Raw genomic sequence first — 18,681 nt, 5'->3', positions numbered from 1 at the left:
TCCTGACTTGTTTGCCTGTGCTATCTTCCTGCTTGATAAAAAAACCTTCTTGTTTGAGGTGGGTTTATCCTTTGCTCTAAGCCATAAAAACCCCTTCTAAATGACATACCCATGGCCTTCTTGGTTATCCAGTAAGACTGGCTCAGCAATTCTTTTCTTCTGTATCAAAACTTTCTTCCATCTCTATTCTTTCATCAGACTCCACATTTAAAAATTTTTCTGCCATGCGTACATATCTGTGAGACTTTCTTGTCAAACTTTCATCCTTCCCAACACTTCCTCTTGCCCACTCCTGTTTCCTCCCCTGCAAACAGCCCATCCCTGATTACCCTTCCCTCTCTGGCCCCACTCCCCATTGCAGTTCCCAACTTGCCACCCTGGGAACGTCCCTTGGGCAGCAGGATCATCCTACAAGTGCTGCAGGAATTGTCTGCAGGCTCCTGCAGTGCCTCCTGCTGCTCCCTTGCCACAGGCACCACAGGCCAGGGGGGCACATCTGGGCTGCTGTGTCTGCCTCTGGGGCTCCCTGTTCTGGGCAATGAGGAGGAGCTGCAGAGGCTCTGCAGGACTGACAGGATGGGCTTTGGGGCTGGCAGGAGAAGCCAAGGGACTTGGGCTGCTGGAGCTTGTGAAGAGGAGGCCCAGGGCTCATCCTGCAACTGCTCCAAGGGTGGTTTCAGGGAATCCCACAATCAAAAAGGGTGGAACAGGCCATGGAGATCATCAGGCCCAACCTGTGCCCTGACACCACCCTGTCCCCCCTTTGCCTCCTCTTCTCCAGGATAAACAACCCCAGCTCCCTCAGCCACTCCTGACAGGCCTTGTGCTCCAGATCCCTCCCCAGCCTTGTTGCCTTTCTCTGGAGACGCTCCAGCCCCTCCATGTCCTTCCTAAACTGAGGGTCCCAGAACCAGACACAGCACTCCAGGTGCTGCCCAACCAGTGCCCAGCACAGGGGAAGAATCACTGTCCTGCTCCTGCTGGCCACACCATTCCTGATCCAGTCCAGGAGCCATTGGTCTTCTTGCCCACCTGGGCACACTGCTGCCTCATGTCCAGCCTGCTGTCCATCAGTCCCTGCAGGTCCCTTTCTGCCTGGCTGCTGTGTAGCCAATCTGTCTCCAGCCTGTAGAGCGGGAGGGAGGAAGGGAGGAAGGAAGGAAGGAAAAGAGGAAGGGGTCCAGATCCAGTCCTTCTTGAAATGTGGTGTTTGCTGGCACTGCCTGTTCCCAGATCTGGATATTTCCCTATTCTGGCACAGCCCAATTGCAGCAATGTGCTGGCACAGGAATCAGAATTCCTGGTCCTTGTACGTACTATATAAACCTTCTTGTAAACCTCTTTGTATACATACTATATAAACCTTCTGTCAAACCTTAAAAATTCTTTACAAATTCATGTCCAGCATTACTGAGTCTGGCAGTGCCCAGATCTGGTGTTTGCTGGCACCGCCAGTGCTCAGATCCACCAGTTTCCCAGAGGCAGCACAGCCCAAGTACAGCAGTTTGCTGGCACAGAAAGCCAAAACCCGGACATTTTCTGGTGTCAGCACTGGCACCACCCAGCAATCTGCTGTTAGCTGGCACCACCAGTGCCCAGATCTGGCAATTTCCCTCTGCTGGCACAACCCAAATGCAGCAATTTTCTGGCAAAGAAAGCCAAAACCTGGCAGCTTCCTGGTGTTACCACCAGCACCACCCAGATCTGGTGCCAGGACTGCCACTGCCTGTGCCCAGATCCGGACATTTCCTGGTTCCAGCACAGCCCAAGTTGAGCAATTTGCTGGCACAGAAAGCCAAAACCAAGCAAATACCTGGTACCTACAGCAACCTGATCTCATGTTTGCGGACACCGCTAGTGTCCTGATCAGGAATATTTCAGATGCCTGTACAGCTTAATTCCAGCAGTTTGGCAATTTCCCAGTGGTGGCACAGTCCCCACCCAGATCTGGTGTGCCCTGGCACTGCCAGTACCCAGATCTGTCAATTTCCCACTGCCAGCACAACCCAAATGCAGCAATTTTCTGGCAAATAAAGCCAAAACCAGGCACTGCCCAGATCCAGTGTGTTGGGGTTGGTGTAAAAGAAGGAGGAGACCTTGGCTTAAGGCCGTGCGAAAACCCTCTTTAGTTAGGCTGAGCAGGAGCTCCTGCCCATAATCCTCTTGTTCACTTACACAGATTGTTACTACAAAGTTCTGAATTCTCTTTGCTACCATTGGTTATTTTTACTGCAAAAATTAAAATATTCCTAATCATTCCTTCCTCTTGGAAATTTACCTCAGATCCCACCTTAACCCCTCCCCATAAATAAATGTATAACTATCCCTGCTAGACCCCGGACCCAGGCTTCTTTCTGCCTCGCTCTCTGTACTGTGCACGCCGTCCTGTTTGTTGTGTTTGCCTTCAATAAAGTTCTGTTTCCAGACACCCAGATGAAAGCAGTCTCTCTCTGTAAAGGAGCCAGAGCTGGATCTCAGGGAAACCACTGGTCAAGGGTCCGGACAAGGACCAGAAGGTTTCACTGGTGTTTGCTGGCACCACCAGTGCCCAGATCTGGAAATTTCCCTGTTCCAGCACCGCCCATGTCCAGCAATTTGCTGGCAAAGAAAGCTGAAACCTGGCAATTTCCCTTGCCAGCAGCACCCAATCTGGTGTTTGCTGCCAGCAGGACTCCAGGAAGGAAGAAAGGAAAGAAAGAAGGAAAGGGTCCAGATCCAGTTCTTCTGGAGCCTGGACCTGGAAATTGGGCTGTTTGCTGGCACTGCCAGTGCCCAGATCTGGATATTTCCCTATTCTGGCACAGCCCAATTGCAGCAATGTGCTGGCACAGGAATCAGAATTCCTGGTCCTTGTACGTACTATATAAACCTTCTTGTAAACCTCTTTGTATACATACTATATAAACCTTCTGTCAAACCTTAAAAATTCTTTACAAATTCATGTCCAGCATTACTGAGTCTGGCAGTGCCCAGATCTGGTGTTTGCTGGCACCACCAGTGCTCAGATCCACCAGTTTCCCAGAGGCAGCACAGCCCAAGTACAGCAGTTTGCTGGCACAGAAAGCCAAAACACGGACATTTTCTGGTGTCAGCACTGGCACCACCCAGCAATCTGCTGTTAGCTGGCACCACCAGTGCCCAGATCTGGCAATTTCCCACTGCTGGCACAACCCAAATGCAGCAATTTTCTGGCAAAGAAAGCCAAAACCTGGCAGCTTCCTGGTGTTACCACCAGCACCACCCAGATCTGGTGCCAGGACTGCCACTGCCTGTGCCCAGATCCGGACATTTCCTGGTTCCAGCACAGCCCAAGTTGAGCAATTTGCTGGCACAGAAAGCCAAAACCAAGCAAATACCTGGTACCTACAGCAACCTGATCTCATGTTTGCGGACACCGCTAGTGTCCTGATCAGGAATATTTCAGATGCCTGTACAGCTTAATTCCAGCAGTTTGGCAATTTCCCAGTGGTGGCACAGTCCCCACCCAGATCTGGTGTGCCCTGGCACTGCCAGTACCCAGATCTGTCAATTTCCCACTGCCAGCACAACCCAAATGCAGCAATTTTCTGGCAAATAAAGCCAAAACCAGGCACTGCCCAGATCCAGTGTGTTGGGGTTGGTGTAAAAGAAGGAGGAGACCTTGGCTTAAGGCCGTGTGAAAACCCTCTTTAGTTAGGCTGAGCAGGAGCTCCTGCCCATAATCCTCTTGTTCACTTACACAGATTGTTACTACAAAGTTCTGAATTCCCTTTGCTACCATTGGTTATTTTTACTGCAAAAATTAAAATATTCCTAATCGTTCCTTCCTCTTGGAAATTTACCTCAGATCCCACCTTAACCCCTCCCCATAAATAAATGTATAACTATCCCTGCTAGACCCTGGACCCAGGCTTTTTTCTGCCTCGCTCTCTGTACTGTGCACGCCGTCCTGTTTGTTGTGTTTGCCTTCAATAAAGTTCTGTTTCCAGACACCCAGATGAAAGCAGTCTCTCTCTGTAAAGGAGCCAGAGCTGGATCTCAGGGAAACCACTGGTCAAGGGTCCGGACAAGGACCAGAAGGTTTCACTGGTGTTTGCTGGCACCACCAGTGCCCAGATCTGGAAATTTCCCTGTTCCAGCACCGCCCATGTCCAGCAATTTGCTGGCAAAGAAAGCTGAAACCTGGCAATTTCCCTTGCCAGCAGCACCCAATCTGGTGTTTGCTGCCAGCAGGACTCCAGGAAGGAAGAAAGGAAAGAAAGAAGGAAAGGGTCCAGATCCAGTTCTTCATGGAGCCTGGACCTGGAAATTGGGCTGTTTGCTGGCACTGCCAGTGCCCAGATCTGGAGATTTCCCTTTTCTGGCACAGCCCAAGTGCAGCAATTTGCTGGCACAGAAATCCAAAACCTGGCAACTTCCTGCTCCTGGGTCTGGCACCTCCCACATCTTCTGTTTGCTGTGCCAGCGCCCAGATTTGGAAATTTCCCAGTGCCAGCAGAGCCCAAATCCGGCAGATTTCTGTCGCTGGCGGCAACAGGACCCAGATCTGGTGTTTGCTGGCAGTGCCAGCACCCAGATCTGAAAACTTCCTGGCGCTGGCACAGCCCAAGTCCAGTGATTTGCTGGCATAGAAAGACAAAATTTGGAAATTTCCAGGTTCTGGCTCCAGCACCATCCAGGTCTGCTGTTTGCTGGGACTGCCATTGCCCAGATTTGGAAATTTCCTGGTGCCTTCACAGCCCAGGTTTAGCAGTTTGATCTTAAGCTAGCTTAGGCAGAGAAGTCCCTTGGACTGTGACTTTCCTTTTTCTTAGAACTGTTTAAACCTGCTCTGGACTGAAAACCCAGAAAAACACCGGCAGCTCACACCTGTGCCCCTCCGAGGTCTGGGACCCTGCATTCCAGTGCCAGAGGGACTTAGAAGAGACCGAGTGAGCCAACTACAACCCACAAAAAGGACTTTCTTAATTTACCATCTCTTCTGAGCTGTCAGAAGTTTTATTTAATATTATTCATTTTTCATGCTTGTGAATACTTTACTTGTTATATAAACTGCTTTTTTCCACTTTTCTGCAGAGAAGTGTTTTCCTGAACTAGTAAGGGGAGGGGCAGCTTGAACCTGCTTTCTAGACTGACCCCTTCTGGTGGTTTCCTCTCAAAATTTGCCCTAAACCAGCACAAACAGTCACAATGAAAATTGCACCAGGGGCATAATTTCCTGGTGGCAAATCTTGCGACAGAAGCTTGACCTTGTTCTCCAGGAGAGGTTCTTGAAAAGAGCAGACAGGAGAAGATTCCTGGAAAACTGAAACAGCTTTCCAGAAGTGAAATGAAAATGAAAGAAACAATCCAAGATGTTTTCCTCTATTTATTTCTACACTCCCCTTTTCCACGTTGCATTACTTCTCCATCCCAGTAATTCCAGATGCACCTCACCTCTAAGATCAGTGACTTAGCGAGTTTTAGACACTCTAAAATACCATGAGCCACACACAGTTTTCCTTGCCCTGTTTTTACTGGAAAGCAACACTGGAGATGGAAGTGCAGCGCTGGGGTCAGGTAAGAATCCTACACCAAGGGAAGGTGCACCGACAGTGTTTGACACTCAGCAAGGACAATGCACAGCAGCAAGCAAGGGGATTGCTCTGCCAGCGTGCAGGAGTCAGGGCTCTGCATCTGGGCTCGACCCTGCAAAGTTCCCGTGTTCGGACAGACGAAGGGGCTGTCCCCGGGGCGCGCAGGGCTCGGCCGTGGGGCTCGTGGGGCGAGCGGGGAACGGACACGGGGACAAACGGCCCCGGGGCTTCAGTTGCAGCGGCGGCAGTGGCGGCAGCGGCAGCGGCAGCAGAGCGGCAGGCAGCAGCAAAAGCAGAGAAGCCTCAATACTCTTTTTCTTTCTTTTCTTTCTCTTTCTCTCGCTTCCCGCTCTCGGGCACCCTTCTGTCGGGGCCCGTTTCCCGGCGTACCTCTCCTCTCCCCGCCTCCCTCTCTCCCCTTGCTGGGCCGGGCCATGCCCCCGGCCCGCCCCCGGCCCCGGCCGAGGCTGCCTCGTCCCCGTCCCCGGCCCTGTGCGTCCCTCCGCGGTCTCGCCTCCGCCCGGCTCTGGCCGTACTGGCGGTGGCGCTGCTGGGCGGGCATCAGTGCCTGGGGCTCGGGCGGAATCGCCGCTTTTTGCCTCCGCCTTGCCCGAGCCCGGCCCCGACGCCGGGCGCGACGCAGGGTCCAGTCTCGACCCCGACCCCGGCTCCTCCCGGGGCACGCGGAGGACACACGCGGCGCGACCGCTCCCGCCGCCTCCGCTGCGGCTTCCCCGCCCGACCTCCGCCGCTCGGCAGCGCGGCCGCCGGCCCCGAGCCTCCCGTGTCGCGTTCCAAAGAGCGAACGCCCGGGCATGGCCGGCCCGGGGCCGGTGAGGGGCGCTCGGGGGCCGTTGCTGGCCTCGGGCCGAGCGCTGACAGCCGCGTCCCGCCCGCAGGGAAGGGGCAGGAGGCCCTGCAGGAGCGGTACCGGCTGGGTTCGCTGCTGGGGCGCGGCGGCTTCGGCAGTGTCTTCGCGGCCACGCGGCTCTCGGACGGCGCCCCGGTGAGCGGCGGGGCCGGCGGCGGGCGGAGGGGGAGGGGGCGGTGGAGGAGGAGGAGGATGGGGCTGTGCCTGGGCAGTGCGTGCGGCGAGCTCAGCCCGCTCTTCCCCTTGGCTTGCAGGTGGCCATCAAAAGGGTGCCAGGGAACCGCGTCCGGCACTGGGGCGAGCTGGTGAGTGAGCGGGGCCAGCGGCAGAAGCTGCCGGGCGGGGATGAGCCGAGGTCCGGCAGTGTGGAAGCCGCTAGGACGGCTCGATGGGGAGCGGGCGTGGGGCCAGCGAGGGTGCAGAGCATCCCGGGCTGGGTGAGGGCTTCCCCAGGCCTGGCACGGCATGGGCCCCCACTGAGGGCATCGTGATCCTCCCGCAGCCCGACGGCACCAGCGCACCGCTGGAGATCGTGCTGCTGGTCAAGGTTTCCACCGGCTTCCCCGGTGTAGTGCAGCTGCTGGAGTGGCTCGAGCTCCCCAACTACATTGTGATGGTGCTGGAGCGGCCAGAGCGGTGTCAGGACCTGCGGCATTTCATTCGGGCACGGCGGTTCCTGTCCGAGGAGGTGGCGCGGGAGCTGTTCCGCCAGGTGCTGGAGGCCGTGCGGCACTGCACCAGCTGCGGGGTCCTGCGCCGCGGCATCAAACCAGAGAACATCCTGGTTGACCTGGCCACCGGGCAGGCCAAACTGATTGACTTTGGCTGTGGCACCTTACCTGCAAGACACAGCCTACACGCACTTTGCAGGTGAGCCTCCACAGGGGTGTGGTCCCGGTGCTGGCATCTCATGGCCCAGCATCTCCCAGCCCTAGCTGGATGTGGCAGTGGGGATTCTCCCTTTTGCTGCCAGTCAGGGGACGGAGGGTTGAGCTGAGTCTCTTTAGAGCGGGCTGGGTGGGGAGCCATCTTCCAGCCCTGCTGGCAGCCTTTGCCAGCCACTCTTCCCAGGACGGGGGCTGGGCTGGGGCAGCCAGTCCAAGAAAAACCCCGTGGGTGGGGGTAGCAGAGAGGCGGGGCCGGAACCTGTGCCCCAGCCACTTTGGTGTGAAGGCGAGAGGAAGGGCTTGGACTGCTCCACTCGCCCTGTTTACCTTGGCTTCATAATATTTTTGGGGCAATGCAGGCAGGGAGGATAATGGCATATTTTTTCCCCAGTATGGAGGGGGTTTTTCTTTTGCATGTCATGGTCAGGCCTAGCCAGGGCTGCCCTCTTCAAACACCAGTGGCTTCTTTTGCAACCCTGAGTTTGTGCACAAGTCCCAGGTGCTGGCGAGAGGGCAGTGGTCACCCTGTGTGCCGCTGATGCAGCCCCTGCATACCCAGGGATGCTGGGGCCAGGCTGTGGGAGCAGCAGCATCCCCCTGCTGAAGTCCATCTGTATTCCATAGGAACACGGTCATACAGCCCCCCGGAATGGAACCACTATGTCTGGTACCACGGCGGGGCAGCAACGATCTGGTCCCTGGGCATCCTGCTGCACCAGATGGTCTGCGGGGAGCACCCTTTCAGGAGGGGCTGGAACATCTGCTGGGGCCAGCTCTCGCTGCCACAAGGGCTCTCTCAAGGTGGATCCTCTTCTCTGGGCACAGGGGGAGTACCAGTGCTGGGAGCCAGCAGCGGGCTCATGAGCATCCCGCTCTGGCAGCTGCTGAGGAGGTGGCACATGTCCTGCTCTCCTCCAGTACAGGGAATTGATGGGAAAGTTGAGGCCCAGCTCTGAGCGCATCCAGAATGGCCTGGGCATGGGAATAGTGGGGCAGAGCAGACAGGAGCCTTCTCTAGTTGACCAGCAGTTTCTGCTTTCTCTTCCCAGAGTGCAAAGATCTGATCAGGTGGTGTTTATCCTTGCATTTCTTGGACAGACCCACATTAGAAGACCTGTTCTGTGATCCTTGGGTGCAGGATATTCCTCTGCCATAGAAGAAGGGAGAGAGCCCCAGGCACACTTTGATCCAGGGCCCTGGTAAGTTCCAGCTCCACACACGCCTTGGCAATCAGAAGCAATGGAACCCAGACCTTTTTGTGCTGCCTGTGTCACTGCCCAGGGGTCATGGGATGGCAACACGCAGCCCTTGTGCTGGAGCTGAGCTGCTCTACCCAGCACTGGTGGCTGCCATGCAAGCTGGTTTTGCTTGTCCTGGTTCCCTGACAGCTGGGGCCCTGGGCAGAGCCCTGAGAGCCTGGTCTCACTGCTGGGAAGGAGAAGGAGCCCCTGGAGAAGCTGTACCAGGTGGGGATGCTGCTGCTGCTGCTGCTGGAGACAGCGAGGATGACATCAAGGATGATAAGCTCTTCCTCAACCTGGCCACCGATGGCTGAAGGTGATGAACTTTGATTCTGGCACCTTCTTAACAAAGCCAAAGTCCACAGGGAATTTGCAGATGAGTCCAGAGCTGGGGAAATGCTCCCAGATTTGGGCATTGCCCAGCCTGGCAGGGAAGCAAAGGTTCCCCCTTTGCTGGAGCAGATGCAACTCATTCTTCAGTCGGCTGCCCAGCTGATTTTTGGCAGGGCTGGGGAAATGGGGTGGGGTGGGTACGAAATGGGAGTGGGCTCCTAGCCCTGCCAACAGCCCCCAGCACCCACCGTGGCCTGGGCTGGGGCTGGGGCAGCCAGCCCGACACAAACAAACCCCATGGTGGGAGCAGAGGTGGGACTCCAGAACCTGTGCACAGCTGCTTTGCTGTGCAGGCAAGGAAGGGCTTGGGCTGCTCTACTGCCCTTGTTTGCTTTGGGATCCCCGTGATTTTGGGGGGCAGTGCAGGGGGAAAGAGAGAAAGTGTGGGCTTCCCTCCCCAAGGCTGGGTTTTTACTTAGTGTGTGGAGGTTGGGCCTTCCTCAAGGCCCTGACAGAGATAAGAGTTTTTCCCTTTTTTCTTGTTTTCCCTTTTTGCCTCTAATCTCTCTTCAATAATGTGTTGTTTTTCCAGAGGAAGCATTCTGGGTGGTCCAATGTTGATGGGGAAGTGCTTGGGAGCAGCTGTGGCGTGGATGGGCCGTGCCCTTGGAGAAGGCTGAGGACATGGTTTGGGAGCAGCTTTTCTTCCAGCCGTGGATGGCGTGAGGTGGGTCCCTGTCTGCTTGGCAGGGTGGGATCAGAGCTTTTGGGAGATGGCAGCGAGCACAGGAGCATCCTGCTCTGGGCAGCTGCTGAGGGCTGGATGTGCTGTGGCTGGCTGCAGGCTGGGCACATGTCCTGCCCTCCTGCTCTGCTGCCAAAGGCAGCAGGGATGGGCAGCTCTGGGCACAGCTCTGGGCATGGCCAGCATGGCCTCGGCACCGCAGACCTTGGCACAAGGGGACAGGAGCCCTCAGCTGGCGGGCAGTTTCTGCTTTCTCTCCTTGCAGACGGACTCTGCAGGTGCTGAGGCTGCTCTGGCTCTGCCAGGGCTCTGCTGGGCTCAGCCCTGGGCCCAGCTGGGCTGGCTCTGCCCTCACATTGCTCTGAGAGCTTTGCATCAGACAGGCCCATTCTGAGCACAGCACCTGAGCTTTCTGCTTTGGCAGGTGAGTGAGACTCTCCTGCAGGCCCAGAGATTGCAGCTGGGGACACACATCCAATTGGCAAGGACCCAGACTCTCCACAGTCCCATCTAAAGCCCTGGATCTGCACAGGGTGTTTTTGTCTGTCCCATTCTTCCTTCTTTATTGGCTGGAATTGTGCAATTGCACTTTCTTCCTCCTCTAGAAGTGCCACGAGTGGGCCAAAGCTGGCGAGTGGGCCGTGTTCCTGAGGCAGTGCAGTCTGGAGCTGATGGATGGAGAATTGCCCTTCTGCACTTCCCAACCAGGGCAAAAAGCCGTAAGTGGGACTTGGTGTCTCTAAGAAATCCCTGACAGTTTCCAAGGGAATGTGCAGTTCATTCACGGGGTGAGGAGGAAGGTCATCTTCTAAAGGATTTGGGGTTTGAGTTTCCATTCCCAGTCCTGCTTGGAGCTGGAAGGGCACAAAAAAATTTCCTCTTGCTTTGAGCACAATTTCAAATACCAGTGTTGGAAACAAAGCCCAAAATCTTTACAAGGCTGCTGAGGTCAGTAAGATGGATCCATGCCATCAGCTCATTTACAATGTAAATAACTAAGTTCTCTTTTTAAAAAGATAATTTACCTCTTAATGCAAAGAATGTAACTTGGCATTTATGTTTTGTTTTTTTCACTAACATTCTGATTTGTTTTTATCACTAACACTTTGATTTTATTCTTATCTTTTAGAATTTATCAAGTTTTTTTTTTTCTTTTTTTTCTCTTTAAATTGAAAACATGTCCTACAAAAGGAATGTCCTTTGCTGCTGGTTCCCGTGTGGAGCAGCTCCCTTCCTGCTGGCTGAGCTGCTCAGGCAGAGCCCGGCAGCTCCTGGCCCTGCAGGGCTGAGGCTTTTCCCCGTTGCTGGGCACAGACTGATGGAGCAGCACTGCTGAACACAGGCACACCCAGAGGGACCAGCAGCAGCTGCCTTTGGCCACCTGAAGCTCCAAGGGCCAAACTGTGAGCAGGCAGGGCTGGAAATAACTGGCAGGCTCCCTGCTGGCTGTACTGCCCCACTTGTGCCCGGCCCAGCTTTGCTTGGGGCGGAGGGAGAACAAGGGGCAGCTCCCAGCCCAGGGACCCCTCCAGCCCCAGGGCTTGGGGCACTGTCAGCACCTGCTGCTCCAGCCAGGGCTTCTGCTGGCCCTGACAGCAACAGCCAAACGGGGGCTGATCCCGAGGGAGCAGCAGCAGGGCCTAGATCTGATCCCTGACTCTGGGCCAGGGCTGCACAAAGGACCCCACAGCAGCAGCAGCAGCAGCAGCAGATGGAGCTGACTTTCAGCACAGCCCCTGCCCCTCTTCCCTCCCGTGTGCAGTGGTGTCACAGCAGCCTGAGGCACCTGGGAGCCCCCAGTGCCAGCAGGGACTTGAGATGGCAGCCCTGGGCTCCTGGAGGTTGTGCAGGAAACGGAGCTGGGGACTCCCTGTCCTCGTGGAGCTTCCAGATGGAAAAGGCTGCAGTGCCCAGGCAGCTCCAAGGGCACAGAAAGGAGGGTCTCGAGCACTGGATCTGTGCCAGTGCCACAGTCCTGGGCAGCAGCCAGCGAGCCCTGGGGGAACAGAAGGCACAGCAAGAGGGACAGAACCAGGCAAGGACAGAGACTGGCCAGGCCCTGGAGCAGGAACAGCTGCTCCATTGCACTATTGGAGAAAGCTCTTGGCTGGTTCAGAGCGCTGAAAGGCGTGAAGGGCAGAGAGGAGGCCACAGCAAACAATGCTCCTGTTTGCACAGCCTCCCCTCTCTGTGTCCCAGAAGGAATTGGATGGACTGTGTTCATCTCTCCGAGTCGTCTCGTTCAGCATGAGCAGCTCAGCACCAGCAGCTGAAGGAGCTGAAGCCTCAGGCCACAGGAGCTGGGCAAGAGGGAACTTTTTTTGCAAAATAATGCTGCTAAAATAGACCCAGCTAAATGCAGCGGATATAACCATGGAATCCCAGAATCCTTTCAGTTGGAAAAGACCTCTGAGCTCACCAGTGCAGTCGGTCACCCAGCAGTGCCCAGCCCAGCACTGAACCACGTCCCTGAAGTGCCAAGGCCTGGACAACAGCCCTGAGGGAGGCCTGGACAGCAGGCCCTGAGCCAAAGGTGCCTCTGGATGAACCTTCCACCCAAAGGTTATCTTTGGATCTGCTCCCTAATGAAATGTGCATGGTCATTAGCACTGGGATAGATGTAGGCACTCCTTAGTGAAACATGTATTGACCTTTGTGTGTTTAGAAGCCAGACAAGGCCATGAAATCTGACATGTGGCCTTGTTTGGGGCTGAAGGATCAAAGTCACCTCCCTTGGTTCCTCCTGGGGCCCTGGCCAGGCTTTGGGAGGGAGCCAAGAGGAGCACGAAACCAGATGTTCCCCACTAGAAGTGCTGTCAGTTTGTTCATTCAGCACTGTCAGAGCTGGGCCCTCTCCCAGCGGGGTTGGAGCCTCACCTGTGGCTGGAGGCACCTGCAGGAATTCCCAGTGCCCAGGAGTGGCTCTGCAGCCCTTGGCTGTGACAGCTTCCCCCAGCTGCTGTGTGGATCTGGGGGATGGAAAAGGCTGAGGGGAAATGCTGCTGGATCTTTGTTAATCACTGCAGGCAATCTTGGGTGGGGATGATTGGGTGCATTGCTGAGCTGCTCCTTTTGTGATTCGTTGCTGCTTTGAGCTGCAGTAAATGAGACTGATTCCTTGAGTTGGAATCTGTGTCCTTGGTGCTGACTCTGCCCACTGGTAAAACGGAACTGGCACGGTCTGGCCAGATGACAACAAAATGTCACTTGTTCAGTGTAAATGTGAGGAATCAGTGCCATCAGAAATTCCGAGATAGGAAGCCCTTCCCTGGAGTTCCCTGGATGCCTTCAAATGCAACCAAAAATTGCAAATGGAAAAGGAAAAGAACTTGTGGGTTTGGGCAGACAAAGATGGATTTTTTAAGAGTACATTGGAAATAGCACCTTCAGAAGGAGCAATTATTGTTGGAAATCTTCCACATGGAGCAACAGAAGGTTTTAATCTTCAGCTCAGATGCATTTGTGCAAGTGAAATATTATTATTATATATATATATATATAAATAGTGTAATAAGACCTTAATATATATATTTATATATGTATTTATATATTTTTATATATGTCAATATCTATCTATATCTATATGTCTATAACAATATCTACATGTAAAATAATAATAATGTTAAATAGTACTGGCAATACTAATTTGGTAGCTTTGGCTGCTCAGGGATGTAACACTAAATACCCTACAGAACAGGATTGGCCAGGACCCTGATGTCAGTGGTCAACTTTGTGACATTGCATACAATGAAAAAAGGAGGAAGGTGTGAAATTGGCTATTTTTACGGGGTTTGCTGATACTGTGATGCAGAGTGCTTTGTCTGTTCCTGTGAAAAATTCAGTGATGAAGCCTGCAGGGTTTTTCATGTACCAGACTATCCACGAGCTGCAAGATTGGGTGAATGGATGAAGGGGCTGTGAAAAGAGCAATTGAAAGAATGAGGAGATGGGAACCTGTGCCCATGGAGAAGCCATCTCCCAGATGTGCTCCATGCCCTTAACAATGGCCCACTGGGGAAATGGAAACCCCCTGGCTGTGCAGGGCTGCACCCAATTTGCAAATACAGCCATGGGCAGTGAGACCTGGACTGCCTGGGAAATTGTTCTGGCTGGGATGGCCCCTGGCAGGGCCAGCCCAGAGGCTGCAGGGCTGGGCCCTCATGCTTTGGAATTAATTAGGATAAATTCAAAGCAAATGAGAGCTATCAATACTGAAACAGGAATTCAGATTCCTCCAGGACACTTTGCTTTGGTAACTGCTTGCTTGGAGCTTGGCCTTGCAAAGTGTTCATGTCATGGCAGGAGGAATTGATGCAGAATATCAAGGAGAAATTGCAGTAATTCTGTTAAACAATAGTGAACAAGATTGGATTATTCAACCCCATGACAGGGTAGCACCATTATTGAAATTGCAATTTTAGGAACGATTATGAAAGAAGGAGCTCCACCTCCAATCACCAGTGTTTGTGGAGATAAAGGGTTTGGATCCAGCATTCCTAATAATGGAGCCAGAATGTGGGTCCAGAGGCCAAATGGCCCTCCCGAGGCAGTGGATTCTTAGGACACCACGGCTACCCTAGGACCTCTTTTTTCTTTTTCTTTTTCCCATTCTTTTTTTAAACGCCGAACAATCTTTCTGCAGCTCCCTGAAACTGGGCAGGAAGCCAATGCGGATTATGGTCCCTGCAGCCAAGTGTTCGTGTGAGAGCAGTAGGATCCCTATCCACCTATTCCCTACCCCTCCTCCTCACTTCCCTCCCCATCCGCCTCCCGAACTTCATATACTGCCCTATCAGCTTCTCTGCCTGTTCAATACCCAGACAGTATATAATACAGGGATGGTGCATTCTTGTGATTTAATACAGTGTGTTAAAAACTTACGATGTCACACATAACAAAGGTTTAAGACATTTGGAATTGGCATTTCCCGACGGATTCCTGATAACGGAGATTACCAAATAAACTCTCTTATGACCCTCTCCCCCCCCCCACTCTCCCTTTCCCCCCCCTTTTCCCCCCCCCCCCCCTCCCCCCCCCCCCTCCCCCCCCCCCTCCCCCCCCCTTTACCACCCCCCCCCCCTCATCCCCCTCCCCTACTACCCCCTCCCTCGCCCCCCTTTTCCCCCTCTCCCCCCTCACCCCCCCCCCTACCTTTCTCTCCACCCCATCCCTCTTTCTTTGTCTGTCGTCCTGACAGTGATATGGTTTCACCTCCTGCCATAGCAAATCTCCCTGTTTGCCCCAAGGGCCCCTTTGGAAAATGCTCTGATCCACGGGGCTCCATGTGCAGGCTGCTGTGACCCTGAGGGCCTTGCACAGGAATTCCATCCAGGAGCCTGGGTGCCCCTCAGGGACTGGGACCCGGCCCCCTTCCAGCCAGAGGGGAAAGGGCCCCCCAAGCCTTGTTAGGCACAGACAACATGGTAAAGCTGAACAGCAAAGGGCCTTGGGGCATTATTCTGGAATTAAAAAGGCACCAGCTCCATGGACAACAGAATTATTGTTCCTAACTTGACTGAGACTGAGAAAAAAGAATGGAGAACAGTGTCACTAAAGTACTACTGATGTCTGTAAGTTGTACCTTGATGGTCAGCCAGAATCTTTGTCTGCCGCAAACACCTCTAGTGTTTCACCAAGGGGTTAGAGATCAAAATGTAATGTTTAGTTATGAAAATGTAAAGATCAGGGTAGCCAAAGCAGTGCATGTCACCAATTGCTGGGGATGTTCTCAGCTGGAGTTGGGAGGGATGGGGTTCCCTTGGAGGGCCCACTCTGTGGGGTGGCCAGAACTCTGTCCCTGGGCTCTGACTGTCACTGTCAGTGCAGGGAGAGTTAAAGAAAACACAGGAATACAATGATCACTTGGACAGGATTCCCTAAGATTTCCCTTCAGGAGAAACCCTGTTCTAGTTCTAGAGGCCACAGTGTGAGAGGATTTCTGTGCTTTACCATCCCTGCCAATGTCAGTAGAACTTGGGGTGCTGGAGCTGCTCGGTGTCAGTGTCACACCACTCTTGGCTGCAGGGCCACCATTTCGGGTCCTTCAGCAGCAACCACAAGGAAGAGCTGGGGCCCTGGGAACATTTTCCCCCCAAGGAATGCCTTGGCTTTCAGCAAGTAAAAGATTCTGGTTCACCCTGTGCCCCATGTGGGCTGCCCCGTCCTGTGGAGGTTCCATGAATAAGCTGAATGTATTATTAGCAGAAGCAGCAACTGATCCTGTTGAAATGTCCAGTAGCACTTAATTGAAGCACAAGAGGAGATGCCTTTATGCCTAATATGTAAATCTAAACTGTGTATTGAGAGAATTGTTATGAGGGTTGTAGTTCACTGTAGGTCTGAGGACTGATCCAAGTACCAAGGCCTGAAGAGGCCCTGAGGCAAAGTTCACCTCTAGATGAACCTTCCAACCAAATGTTAGATTTGTATCCACTCCTTAAGGAAACATTATTACCAACATGATCAGTGTCTGTGTTCCTTGATAAAACATGGATTTATCTTTCTGTATTTAGAAACCAGAGCAGGCCCCATCTGGCCTTGTTTGGAGCTGAAGGATCAAAGCCAACTCCCTTGGTTCCTCCTTGAGCCCTGGCCAGGCTTTGGGAGAAAGCAATGAGGAGAATGAAACCAGATGTTCCCACAGTAGCAGTGATGTCAGCTTGTTTGTTTAAGAGTGTAAAAGCTGTGTCCTCTCCCAGCGGGCTTGGAGCCTCCTTGCCTGCAAAGGTGGAGGCACCTGCAGGAATTCCCAGTGTCTGGGAGGGGCTCTGCAGTCCTTGGCTTCCCCAGCTGATGTGTGGATCTGGGTGATGGTAAAGCCTGAGAGGAACTGCTGATGGATCTTTCTTTAATCACTGCAGGCAATCTTTGGTGGTAATGACTGGATGGATTGCTGAGCTTCTTTTGTAATTCTTTGCTAAGGATGATGTGCTGTGCTGAGCTTATCCTTTTGTAATTCTTTTCAGCTGTGCCTGATATAAATGACACAATTCCTTAAGTTGGTGTCTGTGTCTTTGGTAGTGACCCTGCCCACTGGTGAAACAGGGCCCCTTCTTGCCTAAATGTTCCCTGGGAAGGCAAAATCCCTCCCTCCAAAATTCCCTCCCTCATCCTTGTTCCCCCCTTCATACCCTGATCATGATGTCCTATGGTCTGGGGTATCCCCGGGGTCAGTTGGGGTCCCCTGTCCTGGCTGTGTCCCCTGCCCAGCTGCCCCGCAGCCCCAGCCCCTCCCCAGCGTGGCTGGACCAGGGGCAGGACAGGCCTTGGCTCTGCTGCAGCTCAGCCAGAACAAAACCATCTCTGCGTGCCCAGCCCTGTGCTCAGCACCCGGCCCAGCAGTGTCTCAGTGCCAGTGTCTGTGCCCTCAGTCCCTGCCAGGGCTTTCCATGGCAACTGCCAGGACAGGTGAGCCAGGTGTCACCCCCAGGGACGGTTGCCATGGAAACACTGCCCCTTTCTGTCTGGCTGACCTGGCCTTTGGCCCTGGCAGTGGCGTTGGCTGCTGGTTCCTGGTGCCTGAGCGGCCAGCGCGGCACAGGGCAGGTGGCCATGGCACAAGCCCCCAGCCAGGGATCCCCTCTGGCTCTGGGCAGTGACACCAGCCCCGAGCAAGGGGCCCAGGGCAGGTTTCCATGGCCACCGACCACCACAACGGGTCCGGGCATTGGTTGCCATGGCACCAAACTAAGGAACGGGTCCCTGTGGCCATTGCCATGGCACCTGGTGGCACCAAGGAGTGTCACTGCAATTGTACCTGGAACAGCCCTGGCACCGCTTTGTCCTGAGGGTTGCCATGGCAGCCGAGGGCAGCAACAGCTCTGCAGGCAAGTGGCCATGGAACCTGGCTGCAGAAATGGCTCCTTGGGCTGGTTTCCAAGGAAACCTGAACTGATGGGGGTGTCCATGGCACCCAAACCCAGCAGTGGGGTCTCTGCAGTGACCATGGCAACAGTCCCTTGCAATGGCCCAGTGCCTGTTGGGATGATGATCCACCCTCACAGCTGGCCCAGGGCAGGTCTGGAGTGCTCTTGGTGGCACCTTGGGCTTGGCACACACTTGGGGAGGATGTCTGTGTGCAATGGGGAAACTCAGGAGTTTTAGATTGCTTCAAAAATAAAGGAAGGAAAATTGCTCTTTGCCTGTGTGCAGCCAGTTCTCTGAGCAAAGCAGGTCCCAGGTGAGTGAGGAGAGAAACAATGGGCTTGGGGAATGGGCAAGGTTGTCCACACTGGGTCAGACCTCAAGGCACAGCTTCTCTGAGCAGGCCAGACCTCCTTAGGAGAGTCCCTGCATCAATATCAGTCCCTGATTGCTGCAATCACCTCTTGTGTAATTGGAACAGCAATAAAAGACACTCTTTAAAATAGGAATCCATATTTCCTTGAAGCTCTTTGAACTTTTTCTCCATCACTGTCAAAGGAAACCCTCCTAATGAACTGCCTTAGAGCAGAGGGAAATCAAGGCAGAGCCATGGTTTGTCAGGAGTTGCCTGATCCTAAAGAGCCTCACTGTGCATTTGGAGCTGAGCCCTTGAACCTCCCTTGGGCCTGGGAGGAGATTGCACAAACCTTTCCAGGAGTCCAAGTCAGAGGAAACAACCAAAGGGTCTGAAGGCATGAATGGGTCCCACTGAGGTCCCTCTCCAACACAGGCTCCTCATGGACTCCTTGCAGGAGAGAATTGGTGGCCAGGATGGCACAAAAATCCTCTCAGACACTGAGCATGGAAAGCAAATTCCAAAGTACCTTAAACACCTTGAGTGTCTCAAAGCATTAATGAGCCCCACTGGGGTGTCAGTACAAAGCTCTCAAAGGACTCCTTAAAGCAGATAATTGAGGCCAGGATTGCCAAAGCTCTCCCAGAGTCTGTATCTAAAGGGAAACACCAAGTACCTTAAAATACTGAAGTACCTGAAGCATTAATGAGCCCCCTGAGTGTTGCTACTGACAAAGCCTCTCCAGGGACTAATTACAGCAGGTAATTGGAGGCCATGATTGCACAAACCTCTCAGAGACTCCAAGGCAAAAGCCAAACCCAAAGTCCTTTG

General features: G+C 53.8%; 2 protein-coding genes across 2 annotated transcripts in view; one reads left to right on the top strand and one right to left on the bottom strand.

Annotated features, from left to right (window-relative positions):
- LOC115485198 (uncharacterized) overlaps positions 1–18,681 on the bottom strand; it is a 2,106,330-nt gene that overhangs the window by 1,707,525 nt on the left and 380,124 nt on the right.
- On the top strand, positions 6,802–13,095 carry LOC115483960 (serine/threonine-protein kinase pim-1-like). The gene is given in 8 exon segments (XM_050984156.1): positions 6,802–7,264; positions 7,266–7,296; positions 7,938–8,114; positions 8,363–8,512; positions 8,702–8,870; positions 9,480–9,614; positions 10,238–10,351; positions 10,824–13,095. Coding segments are annotated over 4 exon segments (765 nt in total). The 5' UTR covers positions 6,802–6,814; the 3' UTR covers positions 8,470–8,512; positions 8,702–8,870; positions 9,480–9,614; positions 10,238–10,351; positions 10,824–13,095.

Source organism: Serinus canaria, chromosome 25, assembly GCF_022539315.1.
Source record: "Serinus canaria isolate serCan28SL12 chromosome 25, serCan2020, whole genome shotgun sequence".
Classification (NCBI taxonomy): domain Eukaryota; kingdom Metazoa; phylum Chordata; class Aves; order Passeriformes; family Fringillidae; genus Serinus; species Serinus canaria.
Note: the sequence above shows the minus strand (reverse complement) of the source record. Positions and strands in the feature narration are given on the sequence as shown.